Consider the following 11,519-nt stretch of genomic DNA (forward strand, 5'->3'; position numbering starts at 1 on the left):
CAGTTGTATATAAACTAATTATGGAAATGTCAATGTAGAAGTCACAGGATGTGGTTCAGAACTTGCATTCTTTTTTTTTTTTCTTTCTCTTTTAACATTGGTTACTCAATACCATGTCAATTAATTCCATATCATTATAAATTGTTACTGATGTAATGTCGGGGTTTTTAATTGAACGGGATAATACTCTGCCGGCTCTACCTTCAGACCAGAAATGGTCTTCCCAAGAAACCGTTGAACTTATCTGGACAATAAGATGCTGGACTTTATGCTTGGTAGATGCTTGCAATGAAAGAATCTCAATTGAATTTGAACTGTGGTAATGCAACAAGGTGGAGCAATCCACCATGGGGTGGGGTTGGGGAGGGGTGGGGGGAAATCCCAGTGCCTATAAAACTGTGTCACATAATGCAATGTAATCAATAAAAAAATTAATTAAAAAAACAAAAAAGGAAACAAAAAACAAAACCTCCTTTTGTACATAAACAAAAAATTACCAACTGAGCCACTTCGTTCACAAGACACAGCTATTTTTCAATAGCCTTGGGAGGCTTACCCTTCAAGAAATAACTCGAAGGCCCGGTGCAGTAGCCTAGTGGCTAAAGTCCTCACCTTGCAAGCGCCAGGATCCCATATGGGCGCCAGTTCTAATTCCAGCAGCCCCGCTTCCCATCCAGCTCCCTGTTTGTGGCCTGTGAAAGCAGTTGAGGATGGCCCAAAGCTTTGGGATCCTGCACCCATGTGGGAGATCTGGAAGAAGCTCCTGGCTCCTGGCTTCGGATGAGTGCAGCTCCGGCTGTTGCGGCCGCTTGGGGAGTGAATCAATGGACAGAATATCTTCCTCTCTGTCTCTCCTCCTCTAGGTATATCTGACTTTCAAATGAAAATAATAAAAAAAAAAACTTAAAGAAAAGTTACCAAAAACAAATTTTAAAAGGTTAGGAGAGAGAGAGAGAGAGAATTCGAGTCTTACCTACTGGTTGGTTATAATCTCACTGAGGAAGTGATGTGCTCACACTTGAAAGAGCAGACTAACAGAGTCATGAACGTGACCTTGTGTCAGGGAAGGCTGCAATTGGATCAGAAGTCAGGGAGAATCAGGAAAAAAACATTTTATCATGGACCCAGACCATGACCAAAGGGTTTTAAAGTGTTCAACTTCATGTATGCCAACATTGATCTTTTTAGGACCAAGAACTGGAGGTAGAAATCCACAAAGGCCAACGCCCACAACAGCTGGGGTTGAGCCAGGGGCTAGAGCCATCACCTGCTGCCTCCCAGGTCCACACTGGCGAGAAGCTGGACTTGGGGACCAAAGCTGGAAATTGTACCCAGACATTCCACTATGGGACAGGGACAACTAAACTGGTGTCTTACTGCTACTGCCAGGCCAAATGTCCACACCTGCTCTGAGCTCTAAATGTTATCTCCATCTACTGCCTGCTCTATTTGTTAATTCACAAACCCGCACTTCTCCCTGAATCCATACGTCTGTCAGAACAGCTGCTACTGCACACTAACAAAGCACAATTGGGAGCTCTCCAAGAGTAACGTCTAAGAACCTCGTTTTGAGGAAGTGTGGTAATGTTTATTTTTGTCTCACTCCTTTCCATTTACATATATATATATATATATATTTATTTATATATATTTTTACTTTTACAGTCTTAGCATGGTTACAAATGTATAGTATTTATAAATGGATGCTGACAGTTTTGACAAAAAGGGATGAATAATTTTAAAAGTTGGCACTCACCTAAGAAGCTCATAAGGAGGTAAGACAGGAACCTTCAGTGTTCCTGATGACAGTGTTGGAATCAACTGTCTTACAGTATTTACTGAATTTTCAAGTAACTCCACTTTTAGAGATTTATTTTTGAGGAGAAAATCGGCGTTTCAGGAATCTTTGCACACAGAAGCAGTTACAAAGTAGAAGGAATCAAGAGGTAGACAAATCCAGGATGACACAGTGTAATATATCAGGGACTCATGGACAGAAGTGTATTTTAGGCACCCACATGAGAAAAACATTCTGTGCCACAAAGCAGGCAAAAAGAGTTTAACATGCTAAGACAAGGGTAGCCAGTTGGAATGTTCTAGGACTTTCTCAAGAAATATAAACACAGGAGGCATTCCAGGTGTCAGACATTTGGGACATCAGATAAGAGCAGAAGATGATCTTAGCAGTCTGTTTACCCCGTTAGGCTGTGGGGTGACTGCATGATGGTGGCTGTGGCTGCAACCCCGTCAAGCTGGATCCCTACCTAGACATGAGAATGAAGGTCCATGTTGAAGACCTGCCGATCAACACAAACTCAGAAGCTGAAGTAAAAAGGGACTTTATTTGAAGTCTTAGGAACTGCAGTCCAGTAAGCAGATTCAGAGCGTGTCAAACCATGTTCAAAAGATGGCAGAGAAGGTGGGAGTTTAAAGCAGCAGTGTTGTTTTACTACTGAGCAGTCAAAACTATTCTGTGGGAAGCTATTGTTGGAATTGACAATTGCCACGTTTTAGGGGCCATGTGCCAAACAGATGGTAAAGAAGGGAATGCATATTAAGTAAAAATGCCCATATAGCAAGAGCCCATAGCGTATCAGTGTGTATTTTGATTCTCCAGGCACAGTGTAATCATCTTTTCTAAATGACTGCAGCTAAACAATATTGTTTACATGGTGGAGAGGGATGCAGGCCCATGTGGGCCTCTGATTAGGGTGGAAAGGGTCAGGTATGAAGGAAGGTAGATGGAACAAAAGTCTCCATCTTTTTTTTCTTCTTCTTCTGTCCACAGGGGAGGAGGGAGAGAGGGCCACTCCTTGCTGTCAAACTAACTATATTAGCACCTAGGGATAGGAGATGGTCCTTTGATGATGCTTAGAGATCCCAGTGTGGAGAAGAGTGTTTCAAAGGTGTTATTTGAGTGGTTTTGACAGCTCTACAGCTCTGAGATATTGCTCCATGTTTGAGAAAATCTTTTCAAAGTCTACAAGTTGATAAATTTCATCTTAGTGCACCAACAGATCCAGAAACATGCTGCAAAGCTTGGTCAGGGGAATTGTCCGACCTGTTCCGCTTTCCATCCTCTGACATGGCAGTTAATGTTCCCAGCTGGCCTAGATGAGCTGGTTATTATGTCCTCCACGTGGAACTAGACATGCTGTCCACTGCACAGGCGTCAGCAACTAAGGAGGTCCACTCCCAATACATGCACTCCAAAGTTGTACTACACATCCTGGGATTCTCCCTGTAGCCAGGGTCTGAGTCCAGTGGTCCCTTTGGGGAATGCCCCAAGAAACCTCACCTGGGATGACCTCAGATTTCACTCTTGTGTGCAACAGCCAGTACAGGGTCAGGTTCGGTATGTCACCTGCACCAGCCAATGCACACACTGGTGGATACAGCTGCCTGGTCAGATCTGCCTCAGCCCCATGTCTCACGCAGACTGACAGGTGTTAAAGCCCAACCCAGCCAGCCCAGCCAGCGCACAACAGGCCCAGTCCTCAAGCATACCAGAAGGTGCTGCAGCCTAGTTGAGGCATCTCCTAATAACCCCCACCAGGTCCACTCCCAGACCTGGTTTTTGTACATGCCAGCCTCTGCTGTGACCTAGCCCAGTCCAGCCCACATCCCATGGCATGGTTAGCTCAGCCTGACATGGTCCCCAAGAACCATACCTCACATATGTCAACAGGTGCTGCCACTTGGTCCAGCCTGGCCCATTCCAAACCCAGATTCTTATGCTCACCAGTGATAGGTACAGCCCAGCAGGGGAGTGCCCATAGTTTCCCCACCAGACATGCTCCCAACCCTGGATCTTGCAACTGCAAAGGGGTACTGCAGTCCAGCTTGACATCACCCACACCCAGTCTGGGGACTTGCCAGCTGGTGCTTCATCCTAGGTTGGCTGGTTTGCCCAAGACGGCCCACCCCAGATCCAGCTTTTGTGCTCACTAGTGGAAGCAGCAGCTGAGCAAGGGAGTCCCCATAGTTCCTCTGCCAGATCTGCTCCCAGCCCATGGTCTTACATATGCCGTCAGTCTGAGATGGCCTGCCCCCAGTCTTGGCATTTAACATCATTGCTACTGCCTGGCTTAGCCCAGCCCTGGGTTTAGCTCAGTCCCAGCTCCCACTGGTAAGTGCAGCAACCTAACCCAGCCTGGCCCAGCCCAAGCCCTCATGTGAACTCAGCCTGGCCTGCACCCCATCCTGGTTCACATTGGTGCCAGTGTGTGCTGTGGATTGACTCTGCCTGGCTGGTCCAGAACCAGCTTGCTATTGTGTCAATGAGAGCTGCAGTCTAGTCTGGCCAAGCCGACTCCCAGCCCCAGCTCTTGTGCTTACCCATGGAAGCTGTGCCTAGCAGAGGAGAGTTCTGCAAGCTCCCCTACCAGGCCCGCTCCCAGCCCCAGATCCCACATGTGCTGTTGGGTGCTGAAGGCAACAGCTTAAAAGGTATGTAAATCCTGCTTTTCTAACGGCCTCCCAATTCCATTAGAAAAGATTCTTTCGGGTCTGGCGCCGTGGCCTAGTGGCTAAAGTCCTCGCCTTGAACGCGCCAGGATCCCATATGGGCGCCAGTTCTAATCCTGACCACCCCGCTTCCCATCCAGCTTCCTACTTGTGGCCTGGGAAGGCGGTCAAAGGCGGCCCAAAGCCTTGGGATCCTGCATCCATGTAGGAGACCTGGATGAAGCTCCTGGCTCCTGGCTTCGGATCAGTGCAGTTCCTGCCATTGCGGTCACTTGGGGAGTGAATCAACAGATGGAAGATCTTCCTCTCTGTCTCTCCTCTTCTCTGTATATCTGACTTTCCAATAAAAATAAATAAATCCTAAAAAAAGAAATAAAATGAAAAGATTCTTTCAATATTTCTTATGATTTTTCCTTTTTATGTTCACAGACTGTTCATTGTAACTTTATTTAGAACGATTTGAAATTGTTTATCAAAATGGATAATTAAATCGTTGCTAAACTGTTAGACTAGATTATTTTTGCAGTTTATAGAACTCAAATAGGATTTATAATTAGCTTAAGAGTTTTTTTAAGTAATAAAAGTAGAACTGTGCTAGGTCTAGTTGAGGAGAGACGAGGAGGAAGCATATAAATTTGGAAGAGGCATATAAACTGGAAAGACTGGTGGCAGGTGAATTTGGAGATAAAATCCCTTAGCCCAAAGTCTGGTTTTCTTCGCTGAGCAAGGCGCACAGCTTAACCGGAGCCCCAGTAGGGCATGAGAGGGAAACCGACTGAGTGGAGAAACGAATCATGAATTACCCAGGCTGCTATTCGGGAGCTTCAGCTGCGCCTAGTTACCTCTCAGGGAGATACGCAGGGAATGGTGTACGGAATCAACGCTAACCGGGCGGAACCCTTGAGAAGACAGCGTCCGGGACGCCTTCAAGTGTTGCCTGGGAACGCACGGACACGGCCCCTTTGACGCAATCGGATTTAAGCTCTAAAGCGCCGCCGCTGTACGGACTCGACCGACAAGGTGGCGGCACCCTGGGCAAAATTACAGCAGGGCGACGCCATGTTTCCAATCGGCGAGTGCACCCTGGTTACCTTACGGACTCGACAGTCAAGATGGAGGCACCTGCGGGACACTCCGGGCTCTAGGGGCGCGCTACTGGCCCTTCGCGCAGCTACTTCACGGAGCATGCGCGGCGGGAGTCCGGCGCCTGGGAGGCGCGGCCAGAAGCGGAAGCAGTTGTGTGGAGCCTTTCAACGGCTGCAGACGCCGCGGAGTGGGCTGTGTGGGTTCGGAGGGTCTCTGGCTCGGGGTCTCGAGGGCGTGTGTGCTAGAAGCAGAGAGACATGGTGAGTGTGGGGTCTGGGAGGGGCTCGGCCTGGAGGTCGCTGGGGTGGGTGACGGCGGGGTGGGTCGGCCGGCCGGCAGCGCGTCGGGGGTCTGTGGAGAGCCGTGCCGAGTGCGGGCAGCGAGGAGGGCTTCGCGGGAGAGCTTCCACCGGGGTCACGGGACGGGAGCACACGCGGCGCGTGGCGGGCTCGCTGGAGTTCTGTGAGGAGCCACTGTCCAAGTTGAGTGAGACTCCGAGAAGCAGTTCTGAGGGACACTGTTGCCGGGAGCAGAGCGGGCAAGGCTCGCGTCTGCTGCTCAGTGCCCGTCGGGGACCTAGGCGAGGCCGGCGGGTGCCGGGCCATGGGAGAATGGGGCGAGTACTGCGAGCAGTTGGGGAGTGTGGACGGGACCGTGGCAGTGGCGCTGTGGTGAGCTGGACCGGGGCCGCGGGACGGCCGCCCCAGCAGGCCTGGGGTTGTGGATGGAGCCGTGTGCTGGCTCTGCCATGAACTGTTATGAAAGTGTAGATGGGACAGTGGTGATGTCCACCTTAAGCGGCTCTGGGATTGTGGATGGAGCAGTAGGCTGGCCATCGGGGTGAGCAGTGGGGTGTCTCCCTGAGCCGTTGTGTGTGTGTGAGTGGGGTGGTCACCAGGTGAGCAGTGGGATCTGCCATGAGCAATTCTGGGAAGCGGTTGGGGAGGGGGATGTAGCTGGGTGTCCACCGTGAGTCATTACGGGTGTGTATGGATGGGAAAATGGGGTGTCCTTTATTTGTGGTGAAGTGTTGTGGGAGCATGGGTGGGGGGCAGCAGAGCGGTCCTGTGGGGTCAGTGTCTGCCATGGGCTGGTGGGGAAGTGTGGGTTGTGCCATGAGGTTTCTGAGGGGTTGAGTGCTGGCTACTCTGTGAGGATGCCTGGGAGTGAGCAAGGGGGCTCTTTGCTGCCAGTCACTGTTAGGGGCTGTGCATCTGTGGGTTGAGTCAGGGGGCATTGGCCAGGAGCTGTTACAGGAACAGCAATGGGGTAACAGGCTGTCTGTTGGATTGGTGATGGGAACAGAGCAGTCCACATGCTAAGCAGAATAATGTGGTGTTAGGGTGACAGTGGGGGCACGGTGGAGATACTTGTGAGGGGCCATGATGGGAAGTCATAACGGAGGTGTCCCACAGGAGGGAGATGCTTCAGACCCGGAACCTCCAGATGCCGGGGAGGACAGCAAGTCGGAGAATGGGGAGAACGCACCCATCTACTGCATCTGCCGCAAGCCAGACATCAACTGCTTCATGATGTGAGTGTGACAGAGTCGGGGGCTGCCCCCTGGCAAGATTGGGAGAGGCGAAGGGGCGGGCCCCTCACTTCTCTGCCACCTGCCCCTCCTCTGCAGTGGGTGTGACAACTGCAATGAATGGTTCCATGGGGACTGCATCCGGATCACTGAGAAGATGGCGAAGGCCATCCGGGAGTGGTACTGTCGGGACTGCCGAGGTAAGGGCAGGGGGAAGCACAGTGGTGCTTTGAGGAGGAGGGAGTGTCATGAAGGGTGGGGGTACCAGAATGCAGCAGCAGCAGTGGGCAGAGTGACTGATGGTCTGTGGTGAGCTGCATTGGGGGCTTTGTTGAACTGGTGACAGGATTTTGGCATAAGGGGGCAGAACAAGTGGGTGGGACAAAAAAGCAGTGAAGATAGAAAAGGTTTCCTCACAAGTCTCCCATGCCAACCCACTCTGGTCCCCCATTCTGGCCCACAGAGAAAGACCCAAAGTTGGAGATCCGTTATCGGCACAAGAAGTCCCGAGAGCGGGATGGCAGTGAGCGCGACAGCAGCGAGCCCCGGGATGAGGGCGGCGGGCGCAAGAGGCCTATGCCGGATCCAGACCTGCAACGCCGGGCGGGCTCAGGAACAGGGGTTGGGGCCATGCTTGCTCGGGGCTCTGCTTCGCCCCACAAATCCTCTCCACAGCCCTTGATAGCCACACCCAGCCAGGTGAGTGGTTATGCTGGCTAGGATGGCAGGGTGTTGGCATCTTGGACCCTGTCCAGGTGTCTGATTTTCATTCTGGGCACCTTACCCTAGCACCACCAGCAGCAGCAGCAGATCAAACGGTCAGCCCGTATGTGCGGTGAATGTGAGGCCTGCCGGCGCACTGAAGACTGTGGCCATTGTGACTTCTGCCGGGACATGAAGAAGTTTGGGGGCCCCAACAAGATCCGGCAGAAGTGTCGGCTACGGCAGTGCCAGCTGCGAGCCCGGGTGAGCATGGGTAGGGTGGGCAAGGCCCAGTTGGGGAATAGGGCTGATGGGTCCAGGAGGGTTGGCTGAGGCAAAGCATGGTTGGGAAGGGAGAAGGAAAGGGACCCCTGGGGAGAGGGAGAGGGAAGGGGGCTGGCAGGAGAAGCCCCAGTCCTGGGTAGGCAGTGTAGGGCCATAGTTTCCAGGTCTTCAGGGCAGATCAGGCAGGGATTAGCATGTCCTGGTTGTGAGAGGCAAGGGGGCATTTATGTCTGGGGAGCCGAGTCAAGGCTAGGTGAGTGGGGCTAGGGTAGGATCACCCTCCACCTACCTGGACTGACCTGGGGCTGACCTGGGCCTTCCTCCTGCCGGCACAGGAATCATACAAGTACTTCCCTTCCTCGGTGAGTGCAGCTCCCAGGGAAGGGCGGGGCATGCGGGCAGGGCGGGCATGCGGGCAGGGCCAGTCCTGAGGTTCTGCCCCGCAGCTTTCGCCAGTGACGCCCTCAGAGTCCCTGCCAAGGCCCCGCCGGCCACTGCCTCCCCAACAACCGCCACAGCCATCCCAGAAGCTGGGGCGCATCCGGGAAGATGAGGGGCCAGTGGCAGTGTCAGTGGTCAAAGAGCCACCAGAGGCAACAGCTACACCTGAGCCACTGTCAGACGAAGACCTCCCCCTGGACCCTGACCTCTACCAGGACTTCTGCGCAGGGGCCTTTGATGACCACGGCCTGGTGAGCAGGCAGGGGCCAGTATTCCAAGGTGGAAGGGTGGAGGTTCTGGAAGCAGTAGCATCCCACGAGGCTGTGAGAACTGACAGGGAAGTGAGCAGCTGGGTCATCTGCCCTCCTTGCAGCCTTGGATGAGTGACCCTGAGGAGTCCCCGTTTCTGGACCCTGCCCTACGGAAGAGAGCAGTGAAAGTGAAGCATGTGAAGCGTCGAGAGAAGAAGTCTGACAAGAAGGTGATGGAGGGGTGACAGTGGAGTGGGACAGCAGAGCGGTTAGTAGGCTTGAGAGAACAAGGCCAAAGGGGCAGGAGTCAGGACTGAGTGGATGGGGAGACTGGGCTCGGGGCTGACTGAAATGCTGCCCTGATTCGGCCTGGTCTGGCCTGCAGAAGGAAGAGAGATACAAGCGGCACCGGCAGAAGCAGAAGCACAAGGACAAATGGAAACACCCAGAGAGGGCCGATGCCAAGGATCCCGCATCACTGCCGCAGTGCCTGGGGCCTGGTTGTGTGCGGGCTGCCCAGCCTGGCTCCAAGTACTGCTCGGATGACTGTGGCATGAAGCTGGCGGCCAAGTGAGTTGTGCCGGGAGTTGAGCACAGGCAGGATACACAGGGTAGGGCATGACCTAGCCACCCTTCAGTTGGCCCAGCACCAGCCCTAGATCTACCCAATGCATCGGGTCCTTGGCTGTCAGCTCACCATTTAGTCTCCCTTCCTGTGCAGCCGCATCTATGAGATCCTCCCACAGCGCATCCAGCAGTGGCAGCAGAGCCCCTGCATTGCTGAGGAGCACGGCAAGAAGCTGCTGGAGCGCATCCGCCGGGAGCAGCAAAGTGCCCGCACCCGCCTCCAGGAAATGGAGCGTCGCTTTCATGAGCTTGAGGCCATCATCTTGAGGGCCAAGCAGCAGGCCGTGCGCGAGGATGAGGAGGTAAGGCAGCCAGGCACAGCAGGTCAGGGCCAGCACCTGCTCCTGCCAGGCCTCATCACTATCCCTCCGCCCGCCTCCACAGAGCAATGAGAATGACAGTGACGACACAGACCTGCAGATCTTCTGCGTGTCCTGCGGGCACCCCATCAACCCACGTGTTGCCTTGCGCCACATGGAGCGCTGCTATGCCAAGGTTGGGGTGTCAGCCTGAGTGGGGCTAGGCAGGACAGCCAGGGTGGGATCGTGTCTCGGGTGGGCCTCCAACGCACATCCACAGTCCCCTCCTTGTGCTTGTCCTTCTAGTATGAGAGCCAGACGTCCTTTGGGTCCATGTACCCCACCCGCATAGAAGGGTGAGTGAGGGGGCCATGTGGCGTTCAGAGGTGGAATGTGTGTGCAGCTGGGCAGGCTGGGGTGTGATGAAGGGGACTGGGCCTCTCCTTTCTTACCGTTACCCTCTTTCCTCTATATCCTAGGGCCACACGACTCTTCTGTGATGTCTACAATCCTCAGAGCAAAACGTACTGTAAGCGGCTCCAGGTGCTGTGCCCTGAGCACTCACGTGACCCCAAAGTAAGGATTTGTCTTCACTCCCCTGCAGCCCCCCTCCCTGCCTCACTAGCTCATAGGCATCCCTTCTCTCCTCAGCTCCCCATCCTGCCTGGTCACCTCGTGCCTCCCACCGTGCCTGCCTCTCTGTCATCCTTCCTCCTTTTCCCCAACTCCCCAGTCCTTCCTGTCTCCTTCCTCCATCCCCAGTCTCCCTCAGCACCCCCCACTCATCCACACCTGGCTTCTCCCTGCAGGTGCCAGCAGATGAGGTGTGCGGATGTCCTCTGGTCCGGGATGTGTTTGAACTCACGGGTGACTTCTGCCGCCTGCCCAAACGCCAGTGCAATCGTCATTACTGCTGGGAGAAGCTACGGCGGGCTGAAGTGGACCTGGAGCGCGTACGGGTGGTAGGTGTGATGCTAGTTGGGGCTGAGGTCAGGTGGGAGTCCAGGAGCCTGACTGACCTCTCCTTGCGCTCCCCTGGCAGTGGTACAAGCTGGACGAGCTGTTCGAGCAGGAGCGCAATGTGCGCACCGCCATGACCAACCGTGCGGGCCTGCTGGCCCTGATGCTGCACCAGACCATCCAGCATGACCCGCTCACCACCGACCTGCGTTCCAGTGCCGACCGCTGAGCACTGAGCCGCCAGCCCAGCTGGACACCCTGCACCTTCTGCTGTCCAATTCCTCGCGCCCACCCACTGTCTGATCACTCTCAGTCCCTTTGGAAGGGTCTGAGCTTGTCCTCGTCTCTGTTCTCGTGCCTGGGTGGGACTGTGATGGCCACCCTACCTTCCCCCTCCTCAGTTTTGTTAATAAAAGATTGAAACAAGCTAGACAGCTCCAATGCTCTGGGCTCTTGCTCCAGGCGCAGGTGTGTTCCTGGCTCTGGAAACGCTGGGCTGCGGTGCACCCCTGGCACGGGATTCAGGGCAGCAGGTGGCATGTAGCTGCTGCTCCCTCATGTGCGGCTGACAGCCACGACCTTGACCCATGGCCCCACTGAGGGAAACGGTACACAATGGGGCCCACTTGGATCCCACCAGCCCCAGCCTCCTCTCCCTCGGTCGGGCAGAACTCGGCTTGGGGGACCTCCAGTCCTCACTAGGTGCCAGTTACCTGGCGCATAGGCTGCCCCTTGCCCCAGTGCTTGCGGAAAGAGTAGGGGGCCGGCCGGGGGGAAGATTCCTAGGAACCCCAGGGCAGAGGTGTGGTGCCTGCTCTGTTTGCCCCGACTCCACCAGCCACGGCCGGGGTGAGTGCAGGCGCAAACAGG

General features: G+C 54.2%; 1 protein-coding gene across 1 annotated transcript; it reads left to right on the forward strand.

Moving 5' to 3' along the window:
• Positions 1-5,650: 5,650 nt before the first annotated feature.
• Positions 5,651-11,076, forward strand: CXXC1 (CXXC finger protein 1). The gene is made up of 15 exons (XM_004579681.3): positions 5,651-5,813; positions 6,969-7,087; positions 7,184-7,284; positions 7,548-7,783; positions 7,874-8,050; positions 8,407-8,433; positions 8,518-8,763; positions 8,886-8,993; positions 9,149-9,333; positions 9,485-9,692; positions 9,775-9,885; positions 9,996-10,045; positions 10,169-10,265; positions 10,499-10,651; positions 10,732-11,076. The coding sequence occupies exons 1-15, from the start codon at positions 5,811-5,813 to the stop codon at positions 10,876-10,878; spliced, it is 1,968 nt and encodes a 655-aa protein (XP_004579738.2). The 5' UTR covers positions 5,651-5,810; the 3' UTR covers positions 10,879-11,076.
• The last annotated feature ends 443 nt before the right edge of the window (positions 11,077-11,519 follow it).

Source organism: Ochotona princeps, chromosome 18, assembly GCF_030435755.1.
Source record: "Ochotona princeps isolate mOchPri1 chromosome 18, mOchPri1.hap1, whole genome shotgun sequence".
In the NCBI taxonomy this organism is placed as follows: Eukaryota; Metazoa; Chordata; class Mammalia; order Lagomorpha; family Ochotonidae; genus Ochotona; species Ochotona princeps.